A 16,786-nucleotide genomic window follows, 5' to 3' on the forward strand; every position below is an offset into this window, starting at 1 on the left:
TCTAAGTTGTTCCATTGAAAAGGACATTCTCTTATCCATTACCATAGTCTAAGGTAAGGCCACTGCAAAGTCAAGATTTGCTGAAAAAGAGAAGGATGGATGTTCTTTAATTCTAATTCTGATATGTTTCTCCATGTGGATTAGCTTGGAGGTCGTATTAATGTCCAACTGGCTAAATTTCCTAGCCATTCTTTAAATACAAATTGCCATGGATACGTGTAATCTATGCCATGATCTACGGGAAAAAGCAAGAGAGCAGAAAAAGATTATGTATGAACATAACAATGAAGAAACATGAATCTTATCTTGGCCAAGGTGGGGTCACACTTATATCCAAAAAAATACAATTTCCAAATAACGAGTCAATGCTTTCTTGAATTCCTCATAATCCAAACAAAATTCCCATAGATGAAAGCAAGCCTCCCTCCCCAAGAGCTTATATATAGGAATGGGCATTGTATCTGATTATGTATGAATCCAAGGTCAGCTTAGCTCATTTTGCATGCTACTAGCACTCTGTTTTTGCTTGCTTATTGATTAGTTTTGTCAGTTGGATTGTGATGGAAGGCTCGGGGTCAGGGTCAACAAGTTCATACTCAAGCAAGAGTCATTCTATCGGGCCTCCTGCTTCTCCTCCTCGTTCTTCTTCTTCTATATCTGAGCTCTTTGATGGGTGGGCACCCAAATCTAATGGGGGGCTTTTAGGGTTTGGCACAGAGTCCTCTAAGTCTGGTTTTGCTCAACAAAGGCCAGGGGTAAGCTTGTCCACCATGAATTCATCGGGCATCTAGATGGTTTGGTTTGGTTATGGTTATAATGGGTGAAAGTTTGGGATGTTTACAGTCCCCGTTTTTCCTAGGGCTAAAACCCTCCTGCATTGGAATTAGTATCCTGTGTTTGATTGGAAATGGTGGCTCTTGGGCTTAGGATTTTAGTGTCTGGATAGACGTGAATATAGCCAATTTGAATGAAGATATGCTAATTGGCACTATTTGATTATGGTACTACCGAAAGTGAAAGTTTGGGAATTCTATCTCTCCATGTTTTGCTCTATGTGATTTAGAGCTGAAGTACTAGATAAGAATTCGTAGCCTGTGTTTGGTTCTGGTGGTTTGTGGTCTTGGGATTTGAGTGTTGGTATGTATGTTTAGTCAAATTAGATATGTGTCCGCATGCATGTATTTGTTTTCCATTTTCTTTTTTCTCTCTGTATTAGTAACCCATTTTTTGAATCTCAGAGCCTGTATAAATTTATCCAACTTAGTGGGTTCTAATTGATTATTGTACGAGGAAAGATGAATGTTTCGGACTTTTACTGTTTGTGTTTTCTTCTGTGTGCTTTAGGGCCGAAGCATTAGACTAGAATTTGTAGCCCGTGTTTTGAATTTGGTGGTCTGTATCCTTCGGATTGAAGTGTTTGTAAGTAAATTTAACCAATTTGAAGATGTTTTAGAGTTTGTTAATTATGGTGCCGAGAAACATGAAGGGTTGGTATTTTATTTTCAAGCTGTGTTTCTCCTATGTGCAATAGGGATAAAAACCTAGATTAGAATTATTAGCCTGGACTTGATTAAATATGTTGGCTTGTGGCCTTAAGATTTCAGTGCTTGTATGTGAAGTTAACCAATTCGAAGATGTGTTAGTGGGTTAGTTGATTATTGTGTCAGGAATGTTGAAGGTTTGGAGTTTCTGCAAATTAGTGGTCTCTGTCTGAATCTGGTGGCTTTGCTTGCCTCAGGATTTAAGTGTTACATGTAAAATAAACCAATTTGAAGATGTGTAGGTGGGTATTTATTGATCCTTCATTGAATTGCAGGTTATGGGTAGAGAATCAAATAAAACTGAAGGGACTGCGACACAGAGAGGTCACTTTGAGGGGCATTCTGTTGGAAATTCTGCCCGGAATATGACTGGTATGCAAAATTTCTGCTTCTGTTTCTCATGCAAAATAAATTAGGATATCTATTTATGACAAACTCATCCTGAGTTCCAGTAAATTAATTGGAAATGTTTTTGATTTTGCAAATTACGCACGCATGCACACACCCACCGTCTCAATATTGCATGTAGAATGCTATTTCAAGCCTAGATTACGCACACACCCACCGTCTCAATGTTGCATGTAGAATGCTATTTCAAGCCTAGATTACCATTTGCCTCAGAGGCCGTGTCCCAGGTGTATACTTTCTACCAAAAATAGCATGGGTTAGTCATTGATATTACTCCATACCTAGTTGTAAAGCATGCAACCTGAGGCTTGCATTTTTGTTTCTTGCACTACAAAATGCATTTTGTATTTTGAATCTGCCATTTTTGCTGTCAGTGAACTTTCAAGCATTTTACATGTCTTTCAGTCTTCCATCGTTTTTATGAGTAATTGCAAGTCGATTCACCCTTTGGCTTGTTGAGACAATGTTTGAACCATCCAGTGTTTAAGAGTGATGAATTTTTATAACAATTTTTAGATTTTATATAAGATATATTCACACTCATATACACACACAATTCCTGCCCCAAAATCTTCCTAACCTTATTTCTTGCCACGTTGCCGTTGCCTTAATGTTTCTGATTATTGTTTCTGGTAACATAGGCTCCACCTTATCTCTAGGCCATGGTTGGCTGGACTAAATTGCTCAGACATATTACTCTGGCACCTTGATTTTGTTTGTGTGTTAATGCTTCCAAGCAGTTTTTAGCCATTTAGAAGTGCACATTTTGTGGAAAACTTTTGCTCATTCTATACAGTGCTTTTGTTCTTTTGTAAGGAACAAGCTACACATCATGCACAAATGGACTTCTGTTGCCCCTTTTTTTTCAATTTCACTTAAAATAGTGCCACATAAACCTTAACATATAGTGAAGATGTCTGGCTCAGTTTTACAAAGATCCAGGAGGAAAAGGTTTAGATTTCAATTTGAAGCGTCTGTTCATGTTGTTTACTGTAATGCAGTAAAAGCAGTAGAAGTGTGGCTGAATTGACTTAGATAGTAAACTGAATGATTTTTGAGCTTCCTGTCTTTTATGTTAAATTCTCCAATGTCATTTGTACGTTCTCATCCATATATGCACAACAAAATGAAGGAACTTCGGTCAATTAGATTTATAAGGACACTGGCTTAATAGTGTAGATATTTTTATGTAGTCCCTAGAAGAGAAGACATGAAATAAGTGAAGGAACTTTGGCCAATTATGTCAGTACTTTGACCGGATTTATAAGGACACTGGCTTGATAATGGAGATATTTCTATAATCAATTTGTGCATTCCTTTATTGTTATCCCTTAGGGATAACAGTTTGAAGTTTTGGGAAGTACAGCTTTTTTAGCTTTAGAGGGAGCCATGAATTTTACATTTTTCCAAATTTGAATTTCTTTTCTATGTACACAGGTAGCAATTCACAAAAGTATCAAAGCATTCATGGCAAAAGTCAGAGCTTGAGTGATGCTTTCCTTGCTTCTTCTTTATATTATGGAGGGCGTGATCTGTACCATGATCCTTCAACTGCAAAAACAGAAGGGGTAAATGGGGTCGGTACTTAATCTCTTACCTTGGTTATAGCTTAATAATTTGCCACTCTGAACACGTTGGCTTTAAACTAATTGTTTTTCATTTTACAATGTAGCAGTTAAACAAAGATAATATGGATGATGATACAAACACATCCAAAGCTTCAAGAGGCAATTGGTGGCAAGGTATGGGATATGATTTAAGTTTAACTGGTCATTTTTTGTCTTGTAATCTTCTCCAATAATAGTCTTTGGCTTTTACTATTACAGGCTCACTTTACTATTAAAAGTTCAAGTCAGAGTAATTTGCCTACTGCATCAATTAGAAGAGGTATATATCCTGTTTGATATTCTTCAAATTCTATTGATCCATCAGTTATCTAGAAGATGCTCATATCTGTTCTGTTTTTTTTTACTCATTAAGAATATGGTCAGTAAAATTGTAAGGGGTATTATTTTGCCTCATTATGTGACAGGACATGTCTATTGTTCATATTTAAAAGCAATTTAAGATATGAATATAAAATCCATGGTCCAAAAGTGTACGCTCCTTCTTAATGATCTTTTACTTCCATTGCCTCGTTCTTGTTTATTCTGTAAATAGAATTAGCAGTTGTCTAATAGGAAAAGCTGATTTTGTTTTTCCAGGTACAGATGACAAATTGCTCGCTGCAATCAGAAGCTCAAAAAATTTAACAAGCTGTCAGACCACCAGCTAGTTGCTATCCTACTGAACTGGATTGCTCTCCTCTTTTTGTAGTGTGAACTGCAGATTGTACATATTTGGTAGCTGCACTTTTGTTTTGAGTCCAAGATTGTATATCTTTGAATACATATCAGTATGTAGACTTTGTTATACTTGTAAATAACGTAATGATAATGCAGGGTAAGAGCCCATTTTATGTATGTTTTTTTCTTCCTTGACATTTTGATTGTATGGCAAATGCCATTTTCAATTTAGTTCTTCTTTATTTTATGTCCAAATATGCCATTAGTTAATCTGTGCTTGAAATATTCCAGTGCCAGCTTATCTCAAATATAAACAAAATTTACTTATTGACATCATACAAGGACATTCGGAATAAAGTCCTCCTTTCAAGGTTCAGCATAAATATGACTAAACATTGTGTCATAACCATGAACTTCTGTTTGCCATTGCTAACCATCTTTGGTATAAATCAGAAGTTGTGCTTGTGTTATTAGTTATCACAATTACAAATGTTTTTATTGTCCATAGTGTTTAAAAGTCAAATGTAAGCAACCAAAAATTTGTTGTGATGGATAGTTGTTTCTCTATTACCCCACTCAACGAGCATCTTGTGAATGCAAAGCTGTAAGCTCAACTAAGATTCAGAGACAAACATACTGTCAAATGTGTTGTTTCCTTTAAGCTAAACCTCAAGTAAGCTCTGGGAACAAGCCTTGTCTCTGCTATCTTATTTCTTGACATTGTCAAAAGCTTTTCATGATAATAAACTGCAGAAGCAATTGAAATTTTTCTTGATATACACTGGAGATGAGATAAATGTCAATTACTTATGGCTGAAGACATTTAACTAGGACTTTAATTAAGGTATCATCAATGCCATATAGAAGAGCAATCCATGAAGACAATAGTTAAAAGCTAAGAAATATATTACAGCAGTAGCAAACCAGAAAAGCCTGTCGGAAATAAACAGCAGTAACAAGCCACACGACATTGAGGAATAGAAAACACATATGAAGACATCAGTGGAAAAGTGGAAAAGTGGAAAGTTAAGAACTAGAAATACTTATGAGGGCAGTATTGCCACTCGTGAACTAAACCCTTAAGAAATCAACATACGAAGACATCAGTGAAAAAGTTAAAAGCTAAGAAATATAAATACTCTTAAGGGGAGTATTGTCACTCATCAACTAAACCCTTAAGAAAACACATAAAAAGACATCAGTGAAAAAGTTAAAAGCTAGGAAATAGAAATACTTAAGAGGGCAATACTAAACCCTTAAGAAATCAACATATGAAGACATCAGTGAAAAAGTTAAAAGCTAAGAAATAGAAATACTTTTAAGGGGAGTATTGCCACTCATCAACTAAACCCTTAAGAAAACACATAAATAGACATCAGTGAAAAAGTTAAAAGCTAGGGAATAGAAATACTTAAGAGGGCAGTATTGCCACTCGTCAGCTAAACCCTTAAGAAAACACGTATGAGAACATCAGTGAAATTTATAAGTTAAAAAAATAGAAAAACTTATGAGGGGATTATTGCCACTCATCAAGTAAACCCTTAAGAAAACACATACAAAGACATCAATGAAAAAGTTAAAAGCTAAGAAAGAGAAATACTTATGGAGTATTGCCACTTGTCAACTAAACATTTAAGAAAACACATAGTTACCTTACAATCAAGGTTTGGTATTTTTGCTACCTCTTTTCTCATGTATCAATGTGGCTGCTTAAGTGTCCCTTCTACTTAAGTTTGGGCAGTTGGAGTGTTCTCATGCAAATTTAATTATGGGAATAGAATAATTTGGAATCTTTCTTTATTTTAGTGAAGCATTTACTATTTAAGAATTAAAAATAAGTTGTGGTAGAAAAGAGGGGCTGAAATAAGCAGCAACTATATGTTGCAAAAAATACCACATGGCTCCACAAATTTCCTTCATTCATTTTTTACGTTTACCTCCATTTGATACAGAATTAAGACGACAACTTACAAAAAAAGAAAAAAAGTAAATTTTCATGGGGCTATCAGCTCAATAAATAACTCCTTAAAGAGTTGAGTAGTGACTACTAAGCAAAATAAGCTTAGCAATCACATGGAGACCTATCGTTAATGAATTTGCAAATTTATTTTATTACTATTAATTGAAGGGGTGTTATTTAGGGAGTGAGCTTGTCACTCCAACTTGTTTCAGCAATAGTTAATACCTCAGATTTGTTGGTTGATCACAGCATAAATATCATTTTTAATGATAGAATAGTGTATTTGTTATATTTAGTTATATAAAAATATGATATATACCAATTTGCATAAAAGACAAGTGGAATGGAATCATACCAACAGTTGATGCAAAAGTTGAGACAAAAGGAAAACAATTGTATTGTTGTCACTACAACTGGTTTAGAAGGAGGATAAGGGTGATGAAGGGCTATACCACCCAATATGCACATAATACACAACAACACATAATAGCACAAAAAATGCAAGAAAGAAAATACTTTATTTCTATTACTTCAATGAAATGGAAATACAATATTTAGAAATTACAAAACATTAGCCACATGGGCTTTATAAAACTTGTAAGTGGAGTGGGAGCTACAAATTACACTTCTAAAACTTGGAAATGAAGGAGCATTCACTTTGGTAATCCAAAACCAAGGGCTAAAACCACTTATAAAATCCACACTCCCTTTAGAAAATGCAACACATGGCCAATAGAATATCAAGCATTGCACGACTCTTCAACTTTCCAAAGTGGGTGCCTAAAAAAAGACCCCTCCATTATGCTTTGTAACCACCATAGACATATGTACACAAGACTCTTCCACTTCCCAAAATGGGTGCCTAGGTGAGAGATTCCTCCATTATGCCCTGCAACCACAACCTAGGTGAGAGATTCCTCCATTATGCCCTGCAACCACAACCTAGGTGAGAGATTCCTCCATTATGCCCTGCAACCACCACTGACATGCGTCCACCACTGAGAAATACATTTATCATTTGACATAGGCCATAAATAATAAACTATTTTATCCCACGTGTCCCCTTGAACACTTTCCAAGGAACGTGGAGACACATAATAGCTTGCATTTAGCCTTAATTTAAAATTATTCATTTAACCTTTAACACAATTAAAATAAATAATATTTTAAGGGGATGCAATATTGCTCTACACTTGTGGATGTTCTTGCATCAAAGGGTATCAATGAGGGGGGTTATCCTAGCCATATGGGAGGTCTTGGCCATTAGGAATAGATTTCTAACTCGTTGTGTAATCTATTTTCTCTCTTTTTCTTGATCAATAGAACAAACAAAAGATAATAGTTAGGGGAACTTTACACTATCATGTCAACCAAGGATGCTATGATTACATTAGGAAGTAGAAGATTGGCCATATGGTGGTGAAGACCAGCTACAAAAATTATGTTAAGGGGACCTATGACATGTGCGAGGACCATGTCTAGAGTGAACTTGGTGGCTATGACCACAATAATATGCTCATGTAAAGGGGAAGCATTCTTGCTAGCAAGAGAAGGTACAATCTATCAACTTAATAATCTATTCTTAAGAAACTTCCAAAATTCTATAAACTTGGACCTACATATATAACATTATATTATAATTACGTAATATATGAAGTGAATTTAATATGGTGTTAAAATCCAGGCTGCCTTGGGATTACAAAAGGATCATGACTGTCTATTGCTTGTTTTGGCATAAAAAATATTGCATATGCATTAGAAAGTCATCTACAAATTTGGATTAGACTTATCGGAATATTTCACACCTATAGAAATGATTTGTTAATCTGCACAACTTTGTTTTTTTTTCTTTCATCTATTTTTCTTGTGCTTATTCTAGTTCTTTTAATATTTGGGGCTTGGTGATATTTAAAAACACCTTTAGAGGTTTTTTGTTGTGTCACAAGGGGACATGTTTTCATAGGAAACCCTTGGAAAACAAAGTATCAAAGACATAACTTTTCGATCATGCATATGCTATTGAGATGATTGTGTAAATATGAATGATATTTGAGTAAATGCTTTGACAATCAAATGTATGCAATTGAAAAGTCTCTATACAAGCAATAATCATGAAAAAATGTGTTTGATTGAATCTAGGTGAGAAAGGAATTTGTGATACCCAACTAAAATTTGATTTAGAATTATTAAAATTCAAAGATCACACTCATAGGTGTGGAGTTGATTTGCAAACATGGAATCAACCTCTCAAATTAAACCTAATTTAGATCTTGTTGTTATGTTTCCAATGCATATAAGAAGTTGAAGTACTTCTAACTATAGGTCAAAATTTATGACCAAAATTGTGGACCAATATATTTTGGTCATCATGACAAAGGGTCACAAAATCAACATGGGGATGAAATGTTTGGGGATAAGTGCATGTACAAATGTGATAAATAAATAATACATGGGAAAGTAGGAAAATGTGGATAAGGTATGTAAAAAGGATAAGAGAATAATTATAAATGGAAGAGTAATAAAGTGGGGGAAATAATCTAACTTAGTGCAATATTATACCGTTTGTCGACATGTAAAAGATCAATGCTATCCCAAAATGGACACAAAATAAAATGGGAAATGGCATGGGCAAGAAATTTCACCATCACATTTTGCCCACACTTTAAGGTGCTTGTGAATTATAGAATGACCTTGTTTCTCAAAGTATTTGTTACATCCCACTTGTGCCCTAGATGTTTTTTTATGTTATCTTATGCAATGTTATTTGTGCTTAGTGCGATGGAATGATGTTTCATAACATATATTGATGATTTGATATTAATCATGATGGAATATGAGATGTTTTACTTTTGTTATTAAATAATGCAATGGCAGGAATGTGTCAGGATTTCATACTAACTACATGAATTTGGTCAAGTGTGTGCTGGAGATCGTCGTCCTCTGAGAAGGGAGGGGAACTATCATCAGGTCGGGAGATAACAAAAAAAGAACTCAATGCCATCTATAACCCTAATCGTAAGTTGAGTCGAGTTGTTTCACGTTAACCTTGTTACCGTCAACTAGTTGTGCCATGTAATCTTATTTTTGGTCAGTATAGATGATTAGGGTTATCGTCCTAGTCTTGGAGTTGGTATATTTTTCTTGTGGCCAAGTCATAATGGAGACCTTTGTCTTTTATCTATATGTTCCTATAAATATGGAACTTCTCAAAGCTAATTTATTATTATTAGCATTATTAATAGAATTTTTAAAAATGTGTCTTGGGCTCATATATATAAGTACGTATTTAAGACAATAATGAATGCTTACATAAACGTGCTTATATAGATATGTATACATATGGTACACACACACACACACTGTGTGTGTGTGTAGACACGTAAAATTTTCCATTTAATATCGTCTTATTTAATCTCAATTTTCCAATCATTATCAAGTGGATCCATACAATATACTATTATTATTCTCCATTATCTCACAATATTCATTTTCTCCATTATTCCATTAAATCTGTTAAATCAAAATATATTCTATTATTCATCCATTTAATAATATATATTCCATTTTATTCATTTTAAATAAAACCATTTTTCAAATCTCATCCATATCAATTACATCCTCTATTTATCATTTTCCACTCTTACCCATTTCATCCACCTAATGAATATGGGATAAACACTTACACCTCCAATCCAATCTTTTATCCTACATTCGCCCTATAATCTAGATTCACCCAAGGATGCCTATTTAAGTAGATCCCCTCTCCCATTTTGGGATCCACAACTTTTGCATTCAAAATTTGTTGCTTGCATCCATTTCTTGCATTTTGATAATTTTTCCTCAATCTCCATCTTTCATAGCTTCTTGTGCATGTGCTTTCTGAGAACACTTATTATTTGAACACAAGATCTTGGTAGTAAGAGGACAATGAAGTTATATTTGTAGTTGCATGCATATGCTTTGTGAGTAGATAATTGTGTTTTTTTCATTTTGCAGCTTGTATGTGTGTGTTATTTATAGGCACTTCATTATGGGATGTTGGAATGCTTTTGAATATGAGATTCTGATAGCACATTTCCTCCATCTACAACACACACACACACACACACACACACACACACACACACACACACACACACACACACACACACACACACACACACACACATATAAAGATGAACCAAGGGAAAACACATGTGAGGTTATAAGGTTAGTTTAAACTCAAATAACATGAAAAATCAAATAAAATACATAAACTAACACTATTATACCTTGCAAGAGAGGGTTCTCTGTTGTTCCTCCGATTTGGGCTCTTGTTGAAGCCAAGAATGTACCCCTCCTTGACTTGTTTGGATTGGTCCAATGTTGGGATGTGGATTTATCTCCAATGTTGCACAACACTAGTGGATATGGGAGATGGATGAATTCTCAAATGATGGATGAAATGGCTAAGTGATTATGGATGCAAATTTGACTATAATGGTGATGCTTTGGATGATTTCTAAGCTCAAACTAACAACATAATATTACTTCGATTGGAGATGGAAAATGAAGGGGAGGAGACCCCAATTTATAGATTTGAGGGAGGACGAATGGACGATTGAGATTGAAGATGAATCAAGGGTGGAGATTGAAGGAAAGGGGAGCACATGGATTGAGAGGACATGAGGTGACCAAGAGATTTGTCATAAAGACATTTCTTGTCTCCACACTCCACAAAGTACATGGGGAAGAGATCCCCAAGTACATAGGGAAGACAAAAAGGAATTAAAAATTCCTTGGGGGATGAAGAGGGAATTAAAAATTCCTAAAATATTGGATGCATGGGGAAAGGGAATGAGAAAAGGAATTTAAAATTCCTTGGGAAAGTGAAAGACATGGGAGGATGGGAAATTTTAAAATCTTTGAAATGACCCAATTGGGTGCATTTAAGGTGGAAGGTGAGGAGGGGACAAGTGGATTTTAGCCATAAATGGCTATGAATTGACTTGGTGGCTAATCATGGGGATTAGCCAATAGCAAATGATTAAAAGGAATATTAGGTGAGATAATGAGGGATTAGAGGACAAGTGAGAAAGTTAGGAGGATTTGACAAGAGGTGAGAGAATGAGTGGGGGAATTTAAAATTGAAGAATAATGTTAAGCATGATTATGAGAGATTCTAGAAGAATTAATTAGGCTAATGAGACTTTAGAGAAAGTGATTTGTAGGAACCACTTGATTTAGTTAATTAATTTAGCTTAATTAACTAAGGGGGTTTTAGAGGAAATAAATAATTAGATAACTTTAGAAGAATACGGAATAATTGAATTATTAAATAAATCAATTATCTGGACTATAGTGACAGGATTAAATTAAATTAATGCTGAGAAGAATAAGGACTAACATAATTAAATAAATTAATCATGTAGAAAGGATAAAATTAATTAAATATTTAATTTAATTAATTTTGGACGTCTACATTCTGCCCCTCTTTTATGCAACAACAAAATTGGTGGTGGGGAAAAGACAGAAGAAAAGGACGCCCCAACATGAAAATGTGGGTGGTATAAGCACCCTCAAGAATTTAACTGATAATTTTTGAAATTTTTCGAGCAAATTCTCAGAAAAGGAAGAATGATAGAAGTGAAGAAGGAAGCAATGATGAGAGGACAAAGTAAGTGAATTTGCAGAAGGACAAAAGAACGGGCTATGGCGGGCCCTATATAAGCCACAGGGGGGCCCAAGGAAGGCTCATTGTCACATACACCTTTAGAGATCACATTGAGCACAAAGCCCTAGGAAAGAGATGGAGCACATTCCTATTCATGAGCATCGCGCATAGAGAATTTGACGATTTGAGAGACCAAAGACGTATAGCCCATCGGTGAGTACCCTGACCCCACTTTGTGTTTTAGTAGGTTAGAGCATTTATTAGGGCTAATAAATAGGGTAGAAAGTCTAGCGGAGTGGAGGTGTTGATCGTCATTTCAATGTCTCCACTGGGGTGCAACATCTCCACAGGCATACAACATCTTCGCAGGCGTTGGAAGGGGCTGAGGGAGGGGATTGACGCAAGCACAGGCACTGAAAGGGATAAAGGAAGGCGGATGGGGAGGGCAAAGAATGTAATTCAACGTCTCTGTTTGTGGCGCATGTATGCGTCGTGGTTTTGACGCCTCCGTTGGGGATGAATCAATGTCTCTTCCAGGGAAGCAAAAAGGGGGTAAATAAGGACTAAGAGTGGGGGGAGTAGGTTCAAGGGACTCCAAGGTGCTTTGGGAACAACATAGGATAAGAAATAGGGTAGAATAAAGTAGGTTAGGGTGGTAAAATAGGTTTATGAAGGTTAACGAAGGGAATTGGCTGAGTGTAGGCGGACAAGAGGCCATTTACATCATGAGAGCATTGGCCTCTGACTATGAGTCTATGCAAGCGACTTTGATTGGATGAGAGAGAGATCATCAGTGTCATGGGCTTAGGATTTTTTAGGAAATGGCCCAGGATCAGGGTGCACATAGCTATGATGACCACATTGGTGGAGAGATGAGATAGTAGGACCTGCACTTTCCACCTTCCTACCGGGGAGGCCACCATAACACTATTGGATGTCTGGAGGATCTTGAAAATCCCCATCCAAGGCGTCATCCCGGAGTACAAATTAGATGGCAGGGATTATTATTTACGACATGTGTGCGAGTATGCAACCCTACCCATGGAGGGGACGAGGATGCACTTAGGCCGACCTATGTAGATTTAGCACATCCCGTGGATTGTACTATTTGATTGCGGATTGATTAGTGGACAGATGATGCCAGACTTGAGTGGGCACGAATTATCAATTGGATGAGCTAGATGTGTCTATTATATGGTTGAGGACTGTGTGATATACTATTGGGGTGCAGTTATGCTAGGGCAACTGTACCATGATATGCATTTATGTTTATATCGGGATTACCAAAATCTAGGTACAGATCTTACATTGTTGTACATATGGGCGTGGGATCATATTGTTTTATCTTGGACGATAGGTCGACAGGATAAGCGACGACTATTCCCATACGTGGACAAATATATAGGTTTGTTGCATTATCACTGCTTGGGAGCCATGTGGTTTTGGAGGCGACTATTTTATGAGATGATATTCTTTTGTTGTTGCCTTACATGGATTGCAATAGGTGGAGAGGGGACTGGAAGCTATCATGGGTATAGACAGAGTGCTAGCTTTTTGATAGATCTGTTTATGTCACTGAGCACTATGCGCCACACCAAGTTATGCATCAGTTTGAACATATGCAGGAGTTAGTAGGTTATGAGAGGTTATATCCTCGTATTACATGGGAGGTTGGGACATGGGGGTAGACACCCAGACAATTAGAGGCCTAGATCAACTAGGAGACAACATTAACTATTGTTTGGAGTGAGCGGTATGAGACGGGCAAGGATCCAGGATGCTCGGTGATGTACACATATTGGTGGGATTCTCACAGGCTAGTTCATCTCACTATTCTCGGAGTTCTGGAGGAGGATGAGATGTGACCCTCAGTTGATGAGGTCATAGGAGGAGATGAGGATGAACCAGTAGATAGGGTGGTAGTAGAGGGAGGAGGTTAGAGATGAAGAGGGGGAGGCGGAGGTAGAGGAAAGGCTAGTTGAAAGGGTCAGAGGAGATAGGAGGTGCCTCGATATGAGGGACCATTATAGGTAGGGGCAACAATAACACATATTGAGCAGGGGCCTGGGGAGGGTGAGGGTGCAGAGCCGATGGACTCTCCAGATGTACCAGTCCAAGATGAGAAGGGTGCACAGACCATTGGTGGATAGGGATAGGTAGGTTGGGTTTCCCAAACAAAGTATGATAGAGTTCTTTGAGAGAGGGATGGGGATAGGGAGAGGGAGAGGAGACTGGAGGTCGAGCTACAGGCCTTGGAGGCTGCTTGAGGGAGGACGGGTAGCTTGGAGGAGGAGCTGACAATAGAGAAAGCCAGGGCAGCCAACTTATAGTCAGAGGTGGATAGACACCAGAGGGAGGCAGAGGACCTGATAGAGAGCCTATAGGCAGCTCGAGCGGAGGTGTCGTCCTTGAGGGAGGAGATAGAGCATCTTTTCGAGGAGCCCATGAGTGGGGGAGCTATCGACCAGTTGAGGGAAAAGTTAGAGAGGGTGGATGGGGAGATGGATGCACTCCACACTTAATTGTCCAGAGCAGAGGCAAACGTGGTTAGATTGCGAGGGGAGAGAGATGTGGCCCGCCAACTTTTGGACTCTGTCGGTTTTGCACAGGTATATGTAGACCTTACTAGCCAGCAATGACGAGCAGAGAGTTTGAGTCAAGAGGCAACATATTATAGGGGTTTGTATCATGGGAAAGTGTCAGCAGAGCAGAGAGAAGCATCGTATACTGAGAGTATGTGATCACACAGGGCACAAAGCCAATAAAGGACACAGAGCCAACAGACAGGTGGATTAGTGATCATGGGGCCACCTAGAGGGGGTGTGGGATCATCAGGAGGTGCATTTGGCAGTGGATATGGTGATGGCGATAGGGAGAGTGTGGGTTAGCCCTTATGTATGTGACATTATATTTTGACCCTTCAGGGATTCATATCATTGTACCATGATTGGCACATTCACTGATTTTTGATATATATATATATATATATATATATAGATGAGATATGATTTTTGGTGGTGTATATGCATGTATGAAATTTACTATGAACTTTGATGAACTTTGATTATTATTTTATTATGTGATGGATGACGATATTATGATTATTTATGCATGTGATGGATATTGTTTAAATTTTTGTGATGCAGGATGGATGCATGTGCATATGTTATATGATATGTAATGTTGCTGACATGTTTGTGGATGTAGGATACATGTGGATGATATGATGTGAATGTTTTGTTTTCAGATTTTTATGTGATGAGATCTGAAGAAGATATCCCTGAGGCTGCACCTTTTGGGACCAAATTCATAATCTGTAATGAAAAAAAAAAACCTGACCCGAAATGTCTAATCATCTTGCTACAAATTAATATGGAATAACAATACTTTCCACATTTAATTTGATACACTGATCAAATATTTTCTTAACAATTTTATCTGGACTTGTTGATTTTTCCATTATATCTGATTTGCTTTGCTCACAGACTAGGGATTTGACAACTGATGTGACCTGGTACTGCTGTTGTGAACTTTACTTTTTTACGCTGTTAAATTTCTTGTCATTTGTAAAGTGCCCCAAAATGAATGATGTGAGATAAAAATGATGTGATTATTAATGCTATATGAGATGCTAATGTTTGAATGGGCTTTAATTAACCTTACATTATTATGAACCTATGATGTGTGATTGTGGACATGCATGACATATACATTTCGATAGATAGTCAAGATTGTATGTACTAGTTTACATGTTTGTAATGAATAATACAATTAAATGCTACTAAATGAACCAAATGATTATGATGATGATTATGTTGATAATGCAACTAATGATTATGCAACTTAAATGGGCAAATGTAATTAATGTTGAATGATAATGCATAATGAAGTGATTTTTTGGAATGTGCCAACCATAATACAACAACATAGGATTAGAAGAAATAAAAAAAATGAATAAATTGAGGTCTCCCAAAATGCGTGATGATTTGATGAAATGTAGGTGAGTGAATGGAAGGGATTTGTTGTACAAAATGTGGAGAGTAAACCTAGTTTTGATTTTGCCAAGGATAGTCTACACCACTGATTATAGGAACCAGGATGTTATGGAAAATCTGAGGCGTGGAATGACTCTTAGACAAATAGGAATCTCATGTACACAACCATGTAAACACCATATAGATGTAGGTGTTGGCATTATGTGAACCGGTATAAGGACATAATGATATTGTATGTTGTCATTGATGTCAATATGTGATATGAAGTGAACTGGCATATGTGATATGTGAGAAGAGAGAACCAGCATATGTGTGAACTGGTATATATGTCAAAGTGAAGCGGTATATTTGTTCAAGATGAACCGGCACATGGAAGCACTGTGTGACTACCGGTTGGTAGGTAGTTTCCACTTCAAGATTTTCGGTTAAAGTACCTCAAGCCTGTGAGACTCAATCGGTGATCTTTGTGTGATGAGTTAGCAGTATAACGGAGAACAGGTCGTGTTGCCACGTAAGCTCTGTGCGCGTGAAGGATCTTGCATGAAGAAGACTATTCCTATCTATCTCGGGAATGTGCAAAGTTTGTCAAATGGTGATAATGCATGATGGGTTATCAGCCGCCATGAAATCAGTGGATAATGGATGATGGAGAATGTCTTGAGATTGATTCAAGATTGTTCCATTTAATGTAGTATGATTCAACGGTCAGGATTGAACCGCTTGAATTGCTTAACCTAACAGGTTTAGGGTTTAGGGTTTTTGCTACTGACCTGTCTGTTTCCTATAAGGTTGATGTTGTGTTTCTTTCTAAGGTTGTTGGCAAAAGTTGTGAGTGTGTATCCAAGGGAAGTGATACGTGATTCTTGGCAAACCAAAGGAGAGAAGAGATACTTGCAAAGTGAATGTGCAGAAGGTGACGAGGAGCCAAAACGGATCTACATTAG

The 16,786-nt window shown here is 37.0% G+C and overlaps 1 protein-coding gene across 3 annotated transcripts; it reads left to right on the top strand.

Annotated features, from left to right (window-relative positions):
* The first annotated feature begins 360 nt into the window (after positions 1–360).
* Positions 361–4,411, top strand: LOC131064636 (uncharacterized). Of its 3 annotated transcripts, none has more exons than XM_057998837.2 (6): positions 361–482; positions 1,817–1,913; positions 3,387–3,526; positions 3,622–3,691; positions 3,776–3,836; positions 4,154–4,411. In XM_057998837.2, exons 1-5 carry the CDS (start codon positions 468–470, stop codon positions 3,790–3,792), a joined length of 339 nt encoding a protein of 112 aa, XP_057854820.1. In that variant the 5' UTR covers positions 361–467; the 3' UTR covers positions 3,793–3,836; positions 4,154–4,411. The 3 variants fall into 3 exon arrangements, with proteins under 3 accessions (XP_057854820.1, XP_057854818.2, XP_057854819.2); XM_057998835.2 differs by having other exon boundaries at positions 389–755; XM_057998836.2 differs by having other exon boundaries at positions 394–755; positions 3,625–3,691.
* Positions 4,412–16,786: the final 12,375 nt, after the last annotated feature.

This window comes from Cryptomeria japonica, chromosome 9 (assembly GCF_030272615.1).
Source record: "Cryptomeria japonica chromosome 9, Sugi_1.0, whole genome shotgun sequence".
NCBI lineage: Eukaryota > Viridiplantae > Streptophyta > Pinopsida > Cupressales > Cupressaceae > Cryptomeria > Cryptomeria japonica.